The sequence below is a fragment of the Xiphophorus hellerii genome, chromosome 19 (genome assembly GCF_003331165.1).
Source record: "Xiphophorus hellerii strain 12219 chromosome 19, Xiphophorus_hellerii-4.1, whole genome shotgun sequence".
Taxonomy (NCBI): domain Eukaryota; kingdom Metazoa; phylum Chordata; class Actinopteri; order Cyprinodontiformes; family Poeciliidae; genus Xiphophorus; species Xiphophorus hellerii.
The window spans coordinates 16243077-16261456 of record NC_045690.1 but is presented as its reverse complement, the minus strand read 5'-3'; the positions used below and the strand labels follow the sequence as shown (position 1 = coordinate 16261456).

General features: G+C 43.1%; 3 protein-coding genes across 4 annotated transcripts; 1 reads left to right on the top strand and 2 right to left on the bottom strand.

The window, feature by feature from the left end:
- The first annotated feature begins 353 nt into the window (after window positions 1-353).
- On the top strand, window positions 354-4357 carry adprs (ADP-ribosylserine hydrolase). Its single transcript, XM_032546905.1, has 6 exons — window positions 354-670; window positions 2117-2213; window positions 2297-2504; window positions 2597-2784; window positions 2921-3021; window positions 3731-4357. The coding sequence occupies exons 1-6, from the start codon at window positions 478-480 to the stop codon at window positions 4093-4095; spliced, it is 1152 nt and encodes a 383-aa protein (XP_032402796.1). The 5' UTR covers window positions 354-477; the 3' UTR covers window positions 4096-4357.
- Window positions 2734-17582, bottom strand: LOC116708843 (b(0,+)-type amino acid transporter 1). Of its 2 annotated transcripts, none has more exons than XM_032546903.1 (7): window positions 16831-17582; window positions 6541-6674; window positions 6334-6463; window positions 6127-6251; window positions 5953-6040; window positions 5628-5874; window positions 2734-2818 (listed from the first exon to the last, which is right to left on the bottom strand). In XM_032546903.1, the coding sequence occupies exons 1-6, from the start codon at window positions 17530-17532 to the stop codon at window positions 5644-5646; spliced, it is 1410 nt and encodes a 469-aa protein (XP_032402794.1). In that variant the 5' UTR covers window positions 17533-17582; the 3' UTR covers window positions 2734-2818; window positions 5628-5643. The 2 variants fall into 2 exon arrangements, with proteins under 2 accessions (XP_032402794.1, XP_032402795.1); XM_032546904.1 differs by lacking the exon at window positions 16831-17582 and adding an exon at window positions 14441-15524.
- On the bottom strand, window positions 6683-8171 carry LOC116708845 (b(0,+)-type amino acid transporter 1-like). The gene has a single exon (XM_032546906.1). It carries the CDS (start codon window positions 7991-7993, stop codon window positions 7346-7348), a length of 648 nt encoding a protein of 215 aa, XP_032402797.1. The 5' UTR covers window positions 7994-8171; the 3' UTR covers window positions 6683-7345.
- Window positions 17583-18380: the final 798 nt, after the last annotated feature.

Genomic DNA, 18380 nt, shown 5'->3' with positions numbered 1-18380 from the left:
ATTCATAGCAATAATAACTACAATAGATCTCCTGTTCAGTAGAGCTCCACCAATCTATTTGTGTCGTCATTTTTAATATGTAAAAAAAACCTGACTACATTTTTTTTTTTACATATATCTGTAATTATCATTAATTAATTTCAATATAATTATCAAATCTGTTATAACAACCAAATGTTTAACAAAGTTTGGTGCGCACATATTACGTAGCACTTGGTAGTCGGTGTTATTTGCCAGTTAGAAATGTGAGTACCAGAAGTTGCTCGAGCTAGATTAGTGCGCATTCATGGATTAGTGGTGGAAAGAAATTCTAGGGTGTCACGGTTCTGTGCTGAACGATCGGAACCTTTAACCGGAAACTAAACAAGGTTCCGGAAGCATTTCGTTGCAGGAGTTCAACTGACATTTGTTGTCATCGGCCCTTCTCGCTGTCATATAGTAAATATTTCACCGGACGTAGGACGAAGGCGCGGATGAATGGCAATGATGGCAGTGAGAGCAGCGGCCTCGGCTGCGGGAACCCCGGCGTCTATGTCCCGCTTCAGGGGAGCGCTGGTGGCGGCTGTGCTGGGAGACTGCGTCGGTGGAGAGTTTGAAGGAGCGGAGGAGGTTCCAATGGAGACCGTACTGCAGCACCTGAGCGGCCTGGAAGATGAAACTAAAGGAAACTGTGAGTCAGTTAATGCGTTTAAAGATTATATTTGGGGAAATTGGGCTCAAGAGGCATTTTGTTTCCAGCAGCCCGTCACAATTTGTGTCTTTGAATCGCACAGCTCTAACTAGAGAAGGATGACTTTATAAGGCTGTTTATTTGCTGTACATAGTTTTTTTTTAAGCAATACTTTTCTTTAATGTTAATTTTTCTCATGTCATTGACACTGATCAGTGGTCAGTTTGATTATTTTGGATCTGTAGACACATCACCAAATAGCATGCATTTTGCTGCATTTAATCTTTAAATGATCAACAAATTTTTTTATGTATTAATGGATTTATCAGTTGATTCTCAATTGCTTTCAAAACCACAATTTACTGCTTCGGCTGCCTTTAAAGGACTAGCAATTGATTCAAGGACCCTTACACAATCATCCCACTTTTATATGTTTTAAATCTTCAAAGAGATACTCTGAATAATTAAAAATGTGAATGTTACCACAATTGGTATTAGTCAGGAAAAGCCTGATCATTGTGTTCCTGGTTTTCAATCATTTCTGCTCATCTCAGGTTTTCAGGAAGTTGACTCCAAAGTTGAGAAGCCTAGCTTTTTGCTATAGTATCTCACAAATTCTAGTAAAATACATTGTTTGTAGTTTTGACATCAGAAAATGTGAAAAATCTTTAGGAGCATAACATATTTTTGCACAGCAGTTTAAGTTTCTGACCCTTCTGTGTCATTTTGAGCTTCAGTTAGTTCAGATTTTTACTTTTGCATGTAATATAAAAAAAATTACATGTTTTTTGTGTCTTAGGGAGCCCGTAACTCTTGAATAGAAGTGCTTCAAAAATTGAGCCTTGAGCAGTCCCATATACAATCTGTTTATACTCAGATTTATCACAGCCAATTGACACAGTCATTGCAGATCTTCCATTAACATGGAAGATCCACGGTTTCCTATCTATCTTATCAATCAATCAATCAATCAAATTTTATTTGTATAGCACATTTCAGCAGCAAGGCATTTCAAAGTGCTTTACATCATATCAAACACAGAAACACAATGCAACATAGAATCAACAATCAAAACACGACATTAAGTCAAGTTTCATCAATAAATTTGTAATTGATTACGTTTCAAATACAATCCTAAACAGGTGGGTTTTTAGTCGAGTTTGCATCCAGAAAGGTTTACCTGTTACACTCCTACTGTGTTATATGGAACAAAATACCTATTGCTATTTTTATTCCCGCTCACGCTCACAATCACACAGTTTAAAACGATGTAGACAACATTTTAATGGGCTTCTGAGTCTGTATTTTATAATGATCTTTTGTAATACAATAATATATGTTTTTGATGCTTAGATAATCTAATCTGGAGTGCAGGGAGTATATTTAGCGAGAATAACATGTCCTGATGAGGAGCAACATGTTTAATCTGAGTTCTGTGTTTTAAAGGCGTCCTTGAATACAGTGATGACACTGCGATGACGCGTTGTGTGGTCCAGTCTCTTCTGAACCGGTCTGGATACGATCAGCAGGACTTGGCCCGCAGGTAGACTGATGCCAACATCAGCATCCCTGGTTATTTTAAGTCTGATATCAGAAAATTTTAACCTACATTTTTCACACTTGTAGGTTTGCGAAGGAGTACAGTGCCTCCCCCGGCCGAGGTTATGGTTCTGGAGTGATCCAGGTGTTGAAGAAACTTGCCTCCCCCCAGCTTGTTGACGTTTACCAACCAGCAAGGGATCAGTTTAACGGTCGGGGCTCATTTGGAAATGGCGGGGCAATGAGAGCAGCCCCCTTTGCGCTGGCTTTTCCTAATTTGCCTGATGTTAAACGGGTCAGTGGTGACCTTGTGATGTTTAAAAACAGCAAAATCCCCAATGTAAATGTGAGGTTGATCATCACTCCACAGTTTATTTTTCTTTGCAGTTTGCCTGTCTTGGTGCCATGCTGACACACTCCTGCTCTCTGGGTTATAACGGAGCTGTCCTGCAGGCAATGGCTGTTCATCTGTCCCTCCAGGGGGCGCTCTGCCTGCCTCAGCAGTTCATAAGTAGGCTGATAACAGAGATGGAAGAAGTGGAGGGCGAGGAGGAGGCTCTTCGTGATGCCAGAATGTGAGTTCTCAATGAATAGAACTTTTAAGAGCTCCTCCAGAAAAAAACACAATAGAAAATTTAGATTTTTGTCAAAAAATCCAAAACTCCAAAGGTGGTCTTTCTGCAGTTTTCTGAATGTCTTGTATCTTTCCAGCCTAAAAGAAGCAGAAAAACCATTCTGTGAGCGTCTCCACAGAGTCAGAGACTTGATGGACAGAAATAAAGTGAGCATAGAGGAAGTCATCTCTGAACTGGGTCAGTAAACCTCCCCACTTTGTCATTTAATTTCATATGAGAACTTCTATCTGTGTGTATTATTATTTTTTCTTGTAAATTAAACAAACATCCAGGGATTATATTAGATCCCTGCTTTGGGATTAGGATCAAGCACAGAAGCCAGGTCCTGATGTTCTTAGATGGATGGAAAGTACAACTAGCTGAAGAGAAATAAGTGGTTTAATTGAGTAATATGATCAATTATTTAAATCAGAAATGACTTAATAGCAACGTAAATCTCTTTATGAATGAAACGTGCTCAAATTCAAAGATGCAAGACAAATCATTTAAATTATGGGCAAAAAAGAGCTAGAACCTCTCAACAATAAACTTTTTCTGAACAGCACTCACATGTTTTATTTAATTTTATTAAACTTTTCTATTTTCATTTACTGTTTCTTGGGGGTTTCATTTGTTTTTCCTGACATTTTTAATATATTTTCTTATCTATACATTTATTATTTTTTACTATGCCGATATGTATTTATCTGTTTTTGCCATCAGTTTACATTCTAATTTGTTATTCAACGCAGAAAGTTTAAGTATATAAATAGTTTTTTTTAATTGTGCTCTGTTCAGCTGCAGTGCATTAATTAAAGTGGTGGCTGTGGGCAGGATTGGTTTAATTCATTTTATTTGTGAAGAATTGATTTTTAACTTTTTTTTCCCCCCACTGCTTTGCATCCAGGAAACGGTATCGCAGCTCTACACTCTGTCCCCACTGCCATCTTCTGCGTCCTCCACTGCCTTCAGCCACGGGACTACCTTCCAGAGAGGTACGGAGGCCTGGAGAGGACAATAGCGTACAGTTTGGCCTTGGGAGGTGACACAGACACCATAGCCTGCATGGCCGGGGCCATCGCTGGGGCCCACTACGGAGTCGAGGCCGTTCCTCAGAGGTGGATGAGGTGCTGTGAGGGGGCGGAGGACGCTGACATGAATGCAGCGCGGCTTCATGCGCTTTACCACCAGACGTCACAAGGGGGCAGAAGTGAGACAGAGAGCTGTGAGGACAAATCGGAGTCAAACGGGACTGAGAAGAAAAAGGACTGATGTCATCAAAGACGATTTCACTGTGTTTGGATCCAGCCAGTGTTAAGAACTGCTAAGTTGGTGTAGAGAAGTGCTTGTTTTTAAAACTGTCCACTTGTGGTTTGTCAAGTGACTGAATATAAAGGTGAGCAAGGTCATATAGAAACTGGACATCCATATCGTAAGCTCACCTGTTTTATGCTGAATAATTTTTTGTCACTACAAATTGTCCATCAATGTTTTTTCTCCTTTAGACGATTAGTAAACCTTTTAAAACCCTAAATCTTTGAGTGTTTGATTTGAGCCAACTAGAAATTGTGTTTTACCTAAAAATCAATATAACTCAATGTAGTTATTTAACGCCACATTAGTAATAACATCAGCTGTGACAGAGCTAGACTCCCAATTTAAACCCATACAGTATCTGTGAGTCTTATTTTGAAACTCCAAGTTAAAACCTCTTCCTTTTATGCCATTTAGAAAAATGGAAGAACTTGCTATGCTGCTGAAGATTTACTCAGCTGCTGAATTTACACAGGCTTCAGCCATGATGGATCGATATGAGACAGAAAGATCTACTGAGAAGCTAAAGAAAAATGGAGCAAGTGGTTGCTATGGTGATTCCCGCTATTTCTGTGACGCAGGCCACCATTCTTTTCATCAGAGAGGCAGACAGGAAGATGGTCCTCAATCTAACTGCAGCTGTGGGAAAACTATAAATTGCATCCAACAAATTTAATTGTAGGTTGAAACATTTGAGGGCTAAACGGTTAATTTTATCTTTCTTCTCCGTTTTATGATGGAGATTAAAGAGACTTTAGATCCCACTCTGAAAGAAAAATTCAAAGGTGGTACAGAGTGAAATGTGCACTCTGTGGCAATTTGACAGAAAACTATAAGGCCTTCTGCAGATGAGTATGAAGATAAATCTGGGCAAGAAAGTGGAGTCAAGATGTTTTTGAAAATGTCCATAAAAAGTGAGTGTTATTTCATTGTACTCTAACATAGCTATTCTGCAGCAAAATCTGAAAATGTGTACACTTGTACAAATTAAAAGTCATTCAAATGGACATACAGCTGAATATTTCCGTAACTCATTCAAGATTTTAATGTTAGTAATTTTAAAGTGTAGTAATAATGAAATAAAAGCCAACTAGACTTCAACAATCATCTTCTAAAAGTGTAATGATAATTTCAACTTTGCTTCCCTTTTGATTCTTTCACTGAAATCTGAAATATACAGCTACAAATAAGAAGAGATCATATCTATCTACCTTTATTGTTGTTTTAACCAAATAAAGGAGCTGCTGAGAATTAAAACAAATTATTGTAATGTTTGCTTTTTCAGTAACAAAAATGCACCAACTTTTAAGAAATATCTGCAAGATTTTTTTTACCATAAAATTTTTTTTTAATATTTTTTTTTCCAACACATAACACATCTTTTAATTTAAATAAGTGCAAATAGATAACACATAACACATTACATAATTGATTGTCCGGTTAAACCAATTACATAATTGGCTTCAGGAGCTTATTTTTCTGTAGATTACCTGCAGCAGCTTGAGCTCAGAGGTTTTTCTCTGCTGGAGCGACCTCCAAGAACAGCTGCAGGAACGTTGTCACCTTATCAAACATTCCCGGGCAAAGCTTGAAATGGATGAAAGGTACGTAAACTATAGCGCCACTTAGGATAAATAACGCCACATATAGATACTCGATTTGAGGTTGGTCTATGATGGGGGCCAGAACAAGGAAAATGGCCACAAGCAGGATCAGTATGGGGAGGACAATGGGAACCTGTGAGGAGAAGAAACAGGCATGATGTCGAGCTGTTGTGAATTGCTACAAATGTTAAAACAAGAGTGTGACACTGACGCTGTATGGTCTGGGGAGCTCCGGTTTCTTTATTTTGAGATAGATCAGTCCAGACAGAGTGACGGCATAGAAAAACCAGGCTGTGAAACTAACAACAGCAGTGAAAAGTTGTTTAAAATAGAGTGAAAATGGTTTTGTTTTATTTATTTAAGGAAAAAATGAGATGAAGTTCACCTGAAGTAGTTGACGATACTCTGAAAGTCTCCGGGGATGAGGACCACCAAAGAGATCACAGTGGTGAAGATGAGAGCCGGAGAGGGAGTCAGCCGGTGGACGTGAGCCATGGAGAGAATATCTGGCTATAACAGATCCCTATAAATGTGTGTGACAACCTTTATTGTAAACAGATGTTTGTGTTTAAGTGAAATAGACAGAAGGTACCATGTGACCCTCCCTGGCAGCCACAAAGCAGACTCGACCCCCGCTGAAGAACGTCCCGTTTAAGGAGCCAAAAGCAGACAAGGCCGCAGCCAACGACATGATCCAACCCCAGCTTCCCAACACCTTGTTCCTGACGGAGAGATGTTCCTGATTAAACTGGAAATTCTTGCAGACTTAAAGACTCTGGGCAACCAGACGTGCTCTTACCCCCAGGTGACGGCTACAGCGGTGGAAGACATGAGCTCATTAGGTGTCATCACTGTCAGATAGCTAACATTCACCAGCAGGTACAAGCCAGTGACCAGAGAAATGGCTATCACCAGCGCTCTGGGAAGGTTTACCTGTGAAAATATGAAGCAAAGCCAACTCTTGATTTTGATCAAACATCTTACTGTTGAAATTACTTTCTCAAACAGGCGCGTGAAAATAAAATGTCCTTTTCGAAAACTTTCTACACAATACCTCCTCAAAAATAATTTTCTTCCAAAATGTTAAATTTCTTGTAATCTTCTAAAGTGGTCTTAGATTTTACATAGGGCTTTGTTAGGCTATATGGTTTATAGACTGATTTGCACTGCAAATGATTAAGGTTGCTGTAATTAAACCTTTAACTAAGAAAACTACTTTCCATCAAAATAACCTAATATATAACCATTAATGAGGAAAATCATACAGCACTTGTTTGCGCCAAGACTCAATCATAAGCCAATCTAATCCATAGAAACTGAGATCGTTCCATAAAATTACAACCACAACATCTCTCATCTCAGTTAAGGGTATCTATCTGTTTTATGGAGCCTGGTCACTATAGTGGTCCTGAAGCACGGATGATCCTACTTCATTCATTCATTATGCCTGTTTTTGAACTGCAGGATGAGATTTAATGTTGGTTTAACATTCCCACACACTGAACTGATGAAGTTAATGCAATCCAAAATCTCACCTCTGGTCTTTTAAGTTCCTCTGTGACATAATTTAGGTTGTACCAGCCAGCATAAGACCAGATACCTGGTTAGAAAGCCATCCCCAAAGCGCTCACAGAGTAATGTGTCTCTTTAAATGAGTTTTCAACTTTTAAATTTTCCATAAACACATCGCTGCTCTTTATGACCTGCACCATCCCATCAACCACAATGACTGCAAGTGTTAAAACTTTGGCCACCAAGAAGGTCACTTGGACCCTGACAGCAATGCGGGCATTCAGGATGTTGAGAGTAGAAACAACCAGGATGGCGACAGCAGCGGTGCATTTCACAGCCAGCTGGGGAGGCTGACAGCCGGAGTAAAATGGCGCCATGGCATACTCTGCTATGCTGATGGACATGGCAGCGATGCTGAAAGGCTTCACCAGCAGGATAAAAGTGACAGCGGCGAAGAAAGCAGGAAATGAACCATATATCTTGAGGATGTAGATGAACTCCCCTCCCGATTCAGGGAGGATGGTCCCAAGTTCGGTGTAGGACAGCACAGCAAACAGAGCCACGGCTCCCGAGAGGGCCCAGATCACCAGACTCGCTCCGGGGCTTCCCACGCAGGCCAGAACAAACTGTGGGGACATGAATATCCCAGAACCGATCATGGTTCCTGATACCATAGCTATGCCTCCAGCCAGTCCAATCACCTGCTTCATTTTCAGTGCTTCTGCTTTTTTATTTGCCATGACGGAAACTGGAATAAAGGAGACCAAATAGCTCCAACAGAAACCTCAATAAGTCTGCAGACACAGACCTCAGTAACTGGTCAGAGGGCAGCAAGTCAGCAGACTATATGATTAACTAAAGTGTGGTTGTAAATGTTTTTACATCCATCAGTTGATCATAAACTCACATCATATAAGCTGCTAGGTGTCAGGAGTTGGGGTTTTTTTTGTTTTGCCTTTTTTGTTTTTTTTCATTCCTATGGCTTGCCATCGCCACCAGATGGCACCATGGAGGCTAGGATAGGAGGACTGAAGGGCTGACGTCACCGTCACACCGGTTCCCAATCCACTCGTCAGCGGGACTTCAAGAGACGGCGACTGCCAGCATACCAACGCTTGAGTGTTAGCCTGTAATGGTAACCCAGAGCCCTCTCCAGCGACCTAGTCGAGCTTCCTGTCGATTCTGAGCTAACGCCATCTGTTGTTTGGATTTTTTTCAGCTGTTCCTGCAACGTCAAGTCTGGCTGTAGTCCCGAGTTTCCCTTGCGACGCCGTCTGGACCCTATTACCTGTCCGCCCTCCACCGCAGCACAACCTCCACCTCCAGCGCCTCCACACCTGGCCACGCCGTTGTTTATTCTCCTCCCCGAGTAAGCATACACTTTAGAGCTCTGGAAAATCCCCACGGTCCCTGAACTCACCTCCCGATCTGTTGTTGTTCCCAGAAGTCCTGACTTACCTGTCTGTCGCCGTCCCTTCGATGACTGAGAGCCTACCCTGGAAATCTTTTGTAAATAAATCACTTTAACTGATCTTTCGCGTCCCGAGTTGTGTTCTGCATGTGGGTTCGTAGTGTTAAAGCAGATATGACAGAACACTCAAGCCAACAACCGAACCCAGCAGACACAATCAGAAGGGCTTTAGCTGAACAACAATCAGCGATTCAGTCACATGAAAAGGTCCTTCGCGATCTTAGCGCCAGTCAAGCAGAAACGAACCGTCGGCTTGAAGAAATAGCTAACTTTCTGCAGACTTCATCCCAACAGCCTCCAGTCGCCGCTCCGGACCCTACTCCCGATCCTGCTCCAGTGAGCCGCGCCATGTATTCGGAGATCCGCCCACCCTCGCCAGAAAGGTTTGATGGTGACTCTAACAAATGTAAGGGTTTCATAATGCAGTGTTCATTGATTTTCAATCATTCTCCTCAGAGCTTTCTTAACGATGGGGCCAAGATTGCATTTATAATTGCTCACCTGTCAGGTAGAGCTCTTAGCTGGGCTGAGGCGAAGTTTCCTGACCCCACTAATTTTGCCTGTACATTCACAGAGTTCTTGGCGGACTTCAAACAGGTTTTCACTTGTGACCCTGACAAGACCGCTAACTCCCGAGAGTTATGGTCATTAAAACAAGGACAAAGATCTGTAGCAGACTTTGCAATTGACTTCAGAATAGTGGCTGCAGCCTCGGCTTGGAACCCGGCAGCTTTAAAGAGCGCTTACTTTCACGCTCTCAGTGACTCGATAAAGGATGAGTTGGCAACGCTCGATGAGCCTGATTCCTTAGAAGATCTGATAAAATTAACTATTCGGTTAGATAACCGGATCAGATCCCGTAACAGGGAGAGGAGCCGCAGAACTTCATCTACCAGAAACGTACAGACTTCTGCTCCTGTGACCCCAACCCTTTCCTCACTCAACTCACCTGAACCAGAACCAATGCAACTTGGACGTACACGGTTATCCCCCGAAGAGAGACAAAACCGGATGAGGTCTCGCCTTTGTCTATACTGTGGCGCGCCCGGACATTTCATTGCTAGCTGTCCGGTTCGGTTAAACCCCCTAGTCCGCCAGTAGAGGGGGGAGATCTGGTGGACCGACATGTTCAAGCTTCTCCTCGCTTTTCGATAATTTCAAACCTTAGTTACAATAACCAGACCATTCCTTTGACAGCCCTGATTGATTCTGGTTGTGAACGAACCTTAATTGACTCTGAATTGGTTAAACAGATGTCAATTGAGACTGTCGAGTTACCAGTTCCTCTTAGAGTTTCCGCTCTAGATGGAAAATCACTTCCACCCATAACTCACAAAACCAAACCGCTTCTCCTGGTTAGTTCAGGTAACCACAACGAATTGATTTCTTTTTTTGTTTTTCCCACAGCCACATCATCTGTCGTCCTAGGTTTTGATTGGCTGGAACTACATAACCCTCACATAAACTGGTCAGATAAGAACATTGTTTCATGGTCCACTAACTGTCACTCCACCTGCCTCCGGTCTGCTGTTCCCCCAGGTCCGCCACCGGCAGAGCAACAAGAAGTGGATCCTTTGGATTTATCGTCCATCCCTGTTGACTACCACGATTTGGCTCCTGTCTTTAGTAAGGCTAAAGCTCTTTCTCTTCCTCCTCACAGACCTTATGATTGCTCCATAGATCTCCTCCCAGGGGCCCCGTTACCCTCAAGTCGACTGTATAACATCTCACGGCCCGAGCGGGAGACTATGGAGAAGTATATTAAGGACTCTTCGGCAGCAGGTATAATTCGACCTTCTTCTTCTCCTCTGGGGGCTGGATTTTTTTTTGTTGGCAAGAAGGATGGAACACTGAGACCTTGCATAGATTACCGTGGGCTAAACCAAATCACAGTTAAAAATAAATATCCTTTACCTCTGTTGTCGTCTGCGTTTGAGCCTGTCCATGGTGCCACGGTCTTTTCCAAACTAGACTTAAGAAATGCTTACCATTTGCTTCGCATTCAAAGGGGTGATGAGTGGAAAACGGCCTTTAAGACACCTCTGGGACACTTTGAATATTTAGTTATGCCGTTCGGCCTGTCCAATGCTCCAGCTTGCTTTCAGGCTTTGGTAAATGATGTTTTAAGAGACTTTTTGAATATATTCGTGTTTGTATATCTGGATGATATACTCATTTACTCCAAGAATTTAACTGAACATAAACACCATGTCCGCCGGGTTCTGCAACGACTACTTGAGAATAAACTCTATGTGAAAGCAGAGAAATGCGAATTCCACAAATCATCAGTGTCCTTCTTGGGCTTTATACTTGAGGGCGGACAGGTTCGCCCTACGGAGGACAAAATTAAAGCAGTTGTGGAATGGCCGACCCCTGATACACGTAAACAGCTCCAAAGATTTTTAGGTTTTGCAAACTTCTACCGAAGATTCATTCGCAACTACAGTCAAACAGCTCTTCCTTTAACCGCTCTAACCTCCACAAAGTCTCCATTCCTGTGGACACCCACAGCTGAAGCAGCGTTTAAAAAACTCAAGTCTCTTTTTTCTGCTGCCCCTGTCCTGATTCAGCCCGACCCGTCCAGACAATTTATTGTGGAGGTTGATGCGTCCGATACAGGAGTGGGAGCCGTTCTGTCCCAAGTATCTAGCACTGATAATAAGACACATCCTTGTGCCTTCTTTTCCCGTAGGTTATCCCCTGCTGAACGGAATTACGATGTGGGCGACCGGGAACTTCTGGCCATCAAGTTGGCCCTGGAGGAGTGGCGACATTGGTTGGAGGGTGCCGAACATCCAGTGCTAGTTTGGACTGACCATAAGAACCTCTCCTACCTTCAATCCGCAAAACGCCTCAATCCACGTCAATCCCGTTGGTCTCTGTTCTTTTCAAGATTTAACCTGTCCATTTCCTACCGCCCAGGCTCACGCAACCTGAAACCAGATGCTCTGTCCCGGCAATATGCTGCTGATAACTCAGACAAGACTCCTGCGACCATCTTGCCCCCCAGCTGCACCGTGGGTGTTGTCACCTGGGAGATTGAGGATCTCATAAAGCAGGCTCAGTCCTCTGAATCTACACCTGTTGATTGCCCAGCTAATAAACTTTTTGTTCCCTCAGCTGTCCGAGCCAGATTTCTACATTGGATCCACGCCTCTAAGTTTTCAGGGCACCCAGGTACGAGTCGCACCATTTCTCTAATAAACCGCAGGTTTTGGTGGCCATCCATCCATAAGGATGTTAAGGACTATGTGCGAGCCTGTGTTGTTTGCTCCCGGAACAAGTCCTCTCATCAGCCCCCATCAGGACTCCTTCAACCACTACCTGTTCCCAAGCGTCCGTGGTCTCACATTGCCATTGATTTTGTCACTGGGTTACCTCCCTCTAAAGGGATGACGACTATACTCACCATCGTAGACCGTTTTTCCAAGGCTTGTCATTTAGTTCCCCTTCGCAAGCTCCCCAGTGCTTTTCAGACCGCTCAGTTGATGATTAAACATGTCTTCTGTTTACATGGCATCCCAGTTGAGATACTTTCGGATCGGGGTCCACAGTTTGTGTCCCAAGTTTGGAGACATTTTTGTGCTGCTCTCAAGGCCAAAGTAGTTCTAACTTCTGGTTATCATCCTCAGACCAATGGTCAAGTGGAAAGAATGAATCAAGAACTTGAGTCGGTCCTCCGCTGTTTCTCATCCACCAATCCATCTGACTGGAGTACTTTCCTGCCATGGGTTCAGTATGCACACAATAGCCATGTTTCTGCCGCTACTGGTTTATCTCCTTTTGAGGTTTCCCTAGGATACCAGCCCCCACTTCTTGCCGCTGAGGAGGATCTGATCTCCGTTACTTCTGTCCAACACCACATCCGGCGCTGCAAGAACGTCTGGAGATCAACCATCAACGCCCTCAATAGAACTTCAACTCAGAACAAGCGTTTCGCTGATCGCAGAAGGATTCCGGCTCCGGTGTACTCTCCTGGTCAGAAGGTTTGGCTATCCACTCAGAACATTCAGTTAAAATCTATGTCAAAGAAGCTGTCCCCTAGGTTCATTGGACCTTTTGAGGTGGAATCCATAATCAATCCGTCAGCTGTCCGTCTCCGTCTCCCAGACTCGCTACGGATCCATCCCACTTTTCATGTGTCTCAAGTTAAGCCTCTCCAGACCAGCACCTTGTGCCCTCCACCTGAACCCCCTCCTCCCGCCCGTATCATTGACGGGCACCCCGCTTACACTGTTCGCAGGATTGTGGACTCCCGTCGGCGGGGTCGGGGGTGGCAGTACCTTGTTGATTGGGAGGGCTATGGCCCGGAGGAGCGCCTCTGGGTCCCTGGTTCGTTCATTTTGGATTTGGATTTGATCGCTGATTATCGCTCTTCTTTGCCTGCCAGGTCGTCTCGGCCGCCAGGTGGCGACCGTTAGGGGGGGGGTACTGTCAGGAGTTGGGGTTTTTTTTGTTTTGCCTTTTTTGTTTTTTTTCATTCCTATGGCTTGCCATCGCCACCAGATGGCACCATGGAGGCTAGGATAGGAGGACTGAAGGGCTGACGTCACCGTCACACCGGTTCCCAATCCACTCGTCAGCGGGACTTCAAGAGACGGCGACTGCCAGCATACCAACGCTTGAGTGTTAGCCTGTAATGGTAACCCAGAGCCCTCTCCAGCGACCTAGTCGAGCTTCCTGTCGATTCTGAGCTAACGCCATCTGTTGTTTGGATTTTTTTCAGCTGTTCCTGCAACGTCAAGTCTGGCTGTAGTCCCGAGTTTCCCTTGCGACGCCGTCTGGACCCTATTACCTGTCCGCCCTCCACCGCAGCACAACCTCCACCTCCAGCGCCTCCACACCTGGCCACGCCGTTGTTTATTCTCCTCCCCGAGTAAGCATACACTTTAGAGCTCTGGAAAATCCCCACGGTCCCTGAACTCACCTCCCGATCTGTTGTTGTTCCCAGAAGTCCTGACTTACCTGTCTGTCGCCGTCCCTTCGATGACTGAGAGCCTACCCTGGAAATCTTTTGTAAATAAATCACTTTAACTGATCTTTCGCGTCCCGAGTTGTGTTCTGCATGTGGGTTCGTAGTGTTAAAGCAGATATGACACTAGGATCATTGTATCTATAGCTCGGGGAGCTTTGGTTAATTAAACACCAGCTTTAACTCTTCTGTTATTTTAGCTCACTGGAATCAACACACAAAATGGAATGAAGTCTCAATACTTTGTAATTTCATTTGGTCCAAGAAGCCAGACTTTCTTGAAATCTTTCTCAGGGTTTTCATATCTTTCAAAGATTTTCTTATGACTTTGGTAAAAGAACCAGGCAGACATTGATGCAACTGAAAAGAAACATGAAATTTCCCCCATAGTCAACAGCAGATATGGATGTATTTCTTTTCCAAGCTCTGATGTGACCAGCAGAGCCCACCCAGCATGACTATCATGTTTTGTAACCTAGCTCAGTTCTTCAGACTTTCTAAGCTTTTCCTTAGACATTAGCTGCTTCTTACACTTGTCACTCATTTCCACTCCAACACCACCAGCGAGTGCTATCAGGAACAATAACTATACAGAGAATAAAAGGTAAAGCAGTCAAAGTCCTAAGAAAAACTTAAAGAAACTTTCAGAAATCCTACATAACTATTTATCCAGACCACTTTAAGAGATTAATTACATGTTTTTGCAAACTGTTAAGAAATAATAGCAAATCTGATCAGTCTTACTTCTGGTCGTTTGAGCTCCTCAGTTAAATAGTTTAAAGTATTCCAGCCATCATAAGGCCACAGGCCCTGATAGAAAGCGATGCCGATGGCTTTCACGCCTACATTTGTTCCATCAAAAGAGTCCTCAAAGTTTGCAGTGTTGCCCTGAAAAAGCATCACGACTCCTCCCAGTATGATCACCGCCAGCGTCAGTGCTTTAATGGCCATGGTGACCACTTGGATGCCAGTGGCCAAACGGACACTGAGACAGTTGACCAGAGCCAAGGCCAGGATCGCCACAGCTGCCACACATTTTAAGACCAGCTGTGGAGGGGCGCAGCCACTATAAAACGGGGCCACCACATATTCAGCGCAGCTCAGGGCGATCCCAGTGGCGCTGGCTGGCCTCATGACACTGACGAAACTGAAGACAAACACGAAGGCTGTGATTTTTCCAGCTGTCCGTAGCATGTAGATGTACTCCCCTCCAGACTCTGGTATGATCGTCCCCAGTTCAGCATAGCAGAGGCCACCCAGCATGGCTATCAGGCCGCAGCAGGCCCATATGATGAAGCTGGCCCCGGGGCTGCCGATTGCTAGCAGGACATACTGTGGAGAAATGAAGATCCCAGATCCTATCATGGTCCCAGCAATGAAGGACATGGCTCCTATTATCCCAACTTCCCGCTTCAGACTCAGTCCTTGCTCCATTGTTGGAGAATGCTACTGCCTGCTCGGATTTCCACTAAACACACCTCAGATCTTGGCATAGATTACCATTAGGTAATGTTAAACAGAGCAACAGGTGGTAAAACTACTCTTGACTTATCAAGAACGGAGATGTTTCTTGTTCGACCTTGACATCCCTTCGAGCTGCTTTCATTTGTTTGACTATATTGGGCTGAGATTTAAGAATGTGAAACTCATGCAAATATTTAGTGCTCTTTCTCTCTCTTCTTGATATTACCGAATGAGACCAACTTCTTCAAATAAAACTAAGCAAAGTCAAATTTAAAGCACTGTATTTCTTGGCTGTCTTTAAACGGTTTGTTGATTGACCTGACCTGATTTTATTGCTTCTTTAAACCACTGATAAACTATCTACAGGGGCTTAGTGTTACATGCAGAGTGCAGGGTCATGTGAAGAAAATTACTGTTTAAATTCAAAGGTCAGACTTAAGAGATTCAACAACACATGGAAAACCCAGAATGGACATAAAAATATTAGTTCCTCAGTGGTATTAGTCTGACAAAAGCAATATACGTTTTTAAATAGGACTTAAATGGAGAAATTAGCATAATGTGCTGATAAATAAATGAACTAGTGCTTAAATGATAGTCAGCAGTACTTCTGCAAAAGCAGGAGATTAAGATGGGGCAAAGAAGAGTGTGTGAACACCAAGACATCAACCTGTCAGAAGCAGTGACTTCTGCCAATCATTTATCATTTAGTGGGAAAGATTAACAAATCGCAAACATTTAGGAAAGCTGCCAAACGTCTCAAAACCTGAATTTCCTAAAAGCGGGGCATCTGTTAGAACTGCTGCAACACATGAACAAAGTTCTAGGATACTAATCCTAGGTAGGGGACTTTCTAAGGGGTGTTTACATGTCTAAGTGAATGTGTGACTCCACTTTCTATCCATAGACAGCCAGTTCATAAGGCGGACAACTTACTGAAGAAAGTTAACTGAATATTAGTGTTTTTGGGTTGTGAAAAGAGGCCAGAGTACTCAGAAAAAAAACATGCATGCAGAGACAGAACAAGCAAACTCCAATCAGAAAGATACCAGGTGGGATTCAAACCCAGGATCTTCTTGCTGCAAGACAACAGTGCTAGTAGCTGCAACCAACTAAAATTATAATATGTAAAACATTTCATTTTTTGGCCTCTTGGCCAAGTCTATTAAGACCTGACCAAGAGGCACACCAATGTACTATAAAAAATACTTCAAAGTAAGTGGTTCTGTTCATCAGTTTCAAATGAAGATAGAAGAAGTCATAAACTAAATAAAGTCTGCACAGCAAAGCATGCAGATGGAAGCATGTTTTCCATTCTTGGGTATTTCTTTTAGCTGATTTTGTTATTTTGCTGTTAAAAAACATTGTTTAAGCTCAAACTGCAGTTTTTAGTTAACAGTACTGGTCAAGGTCTTGACTCTGAGAGATTTAGGTCTGAACTTTGCAGTATTATTGTAAAATCTGGACTAAAATTAGTTCCATGATGATGTAAAAAGCTGATAAGATCAGAGTAAATAAAATAACTGTATTGCTACTACAGATGGCACTGCAAGCTGTTTAATTATGCAGTGCACTTGAAGTTTACAATGCCGTATAAAGTTTATGAGTACTCTAGTGCAGATTTGAATTTTTGTTTATAGGTTTGCCTGATTTATTTTGTGACTTCTTACCTCTGGACGTTTGAGCTCCTCTGTCACATAGTTCAGATTGTTCCAGCCGTCATACGACCACAGTCCCTGGTAGAGAGCAATACCGATGGGATGGATGCCCACGTTTGAGTTCTCAAAGGAGTTTTGAAAACTTTCCGCGTTTCCTTTGGCAAGCATGACCACCCCTCCTACAACGATGATTCCCAAAGCCACCACCTTAGCCACCATAAAAAACACTTGCACTGACATTGAAAAGCGAACATTCATGCAGTTTACGATGGCTAAAACCAAGATTGCAACTGCAGCCACACATTTCACTACAGACACTGGAGGAGGGCATTCTGGGTAGAACGGAGCCACGACGTACTGGGCGAAGCTCAGGGAGATGCCTGCAACTCCAGCAGGCCTCACAAATAAGATAGAGCTGAAGGCCAACATGAAGGCCATGACTGGACCTGACGTCCTGAGGATGTAGATGTACTCTCCTCCTGACTCTTGGATAACGGTTCCCAGTTCAGCATAGCAGAAAGACACCAGTATCACCAACAAGCCACAGCTGGCCCACAACACCAGGCTGGCTCCAGAGCTGCCGATGGAGGAGATGACTGTCTGCGGGGACATGAAGATCCCAGATCCGATCATTGTTCCCGCAATCAGCGACACGGCTCCTACCAGCCCCACCTCTCGCTTCAGGCTGAGCTTCTGCTGCTTCTCTTCCATCATCTCTGCGGGTTAGAGACCATCTGCTGCGTGTCAGCTCCGGCAGCGGAGGAAAACTGTAATTTCATGACCAAAGTCACTCTTGAAGTTAATAATTATGTGTGCGATTCATACAACATCTGAACAGGTGATGTCTTACCTAACAGCTTATCATTTTGAATGGATCACTGCAGTTGGTGATAATTATATTTCTTTATTATGCTGTCTTTTGTTTTTACTCCTGATAACTATTGGTTTGGAAAGTCTCTCCTGCTTTACGCAAGTGCTTCTGTTTTATAATCTCAGAAGTAGCTCAGCATGTGCTTAGTCATCTATGGGAGGCCATTATTACCAAATGCAAAAGTGACAGAAATTAGACAAATGCTTATAAAACTATTCAGTACAACTGCAAAAATTAGGATTCTGTATTAAAAACAAAAACCAACTAAGGCTTGTATTATACAGCTCCCATTTTCCTAGTAGAAACAGGCTGAATCCACAATTTACAGACTGATTTCTAGAACCTACAATGTACTCTTGAAGGTTCAGGTTAACTTTATAGAACTTCAATAACTCATTACACAGGATGCTCTCCATTGCTTACACATTGTATTCCTACTAACTGGACACTTTTCAACACTGATTGGATACTTTTTGGGACAGTTGAGTTTCCTTTACCATAATGGTCAGGATAACTTTGTGGAACTGGCAACAATCCTTATGAAATATTCAGGCAAAATTTTTTGGACTAAAAGTTTACATCCAAGAATTTACAAGTTAATTCTCTGGAGCGAACATATAATTCTTAGGGAACTTAAAAGCTTACTTTTTGTGATCATGTGGTCTACTTACAGATTACTTCCATGTAAATT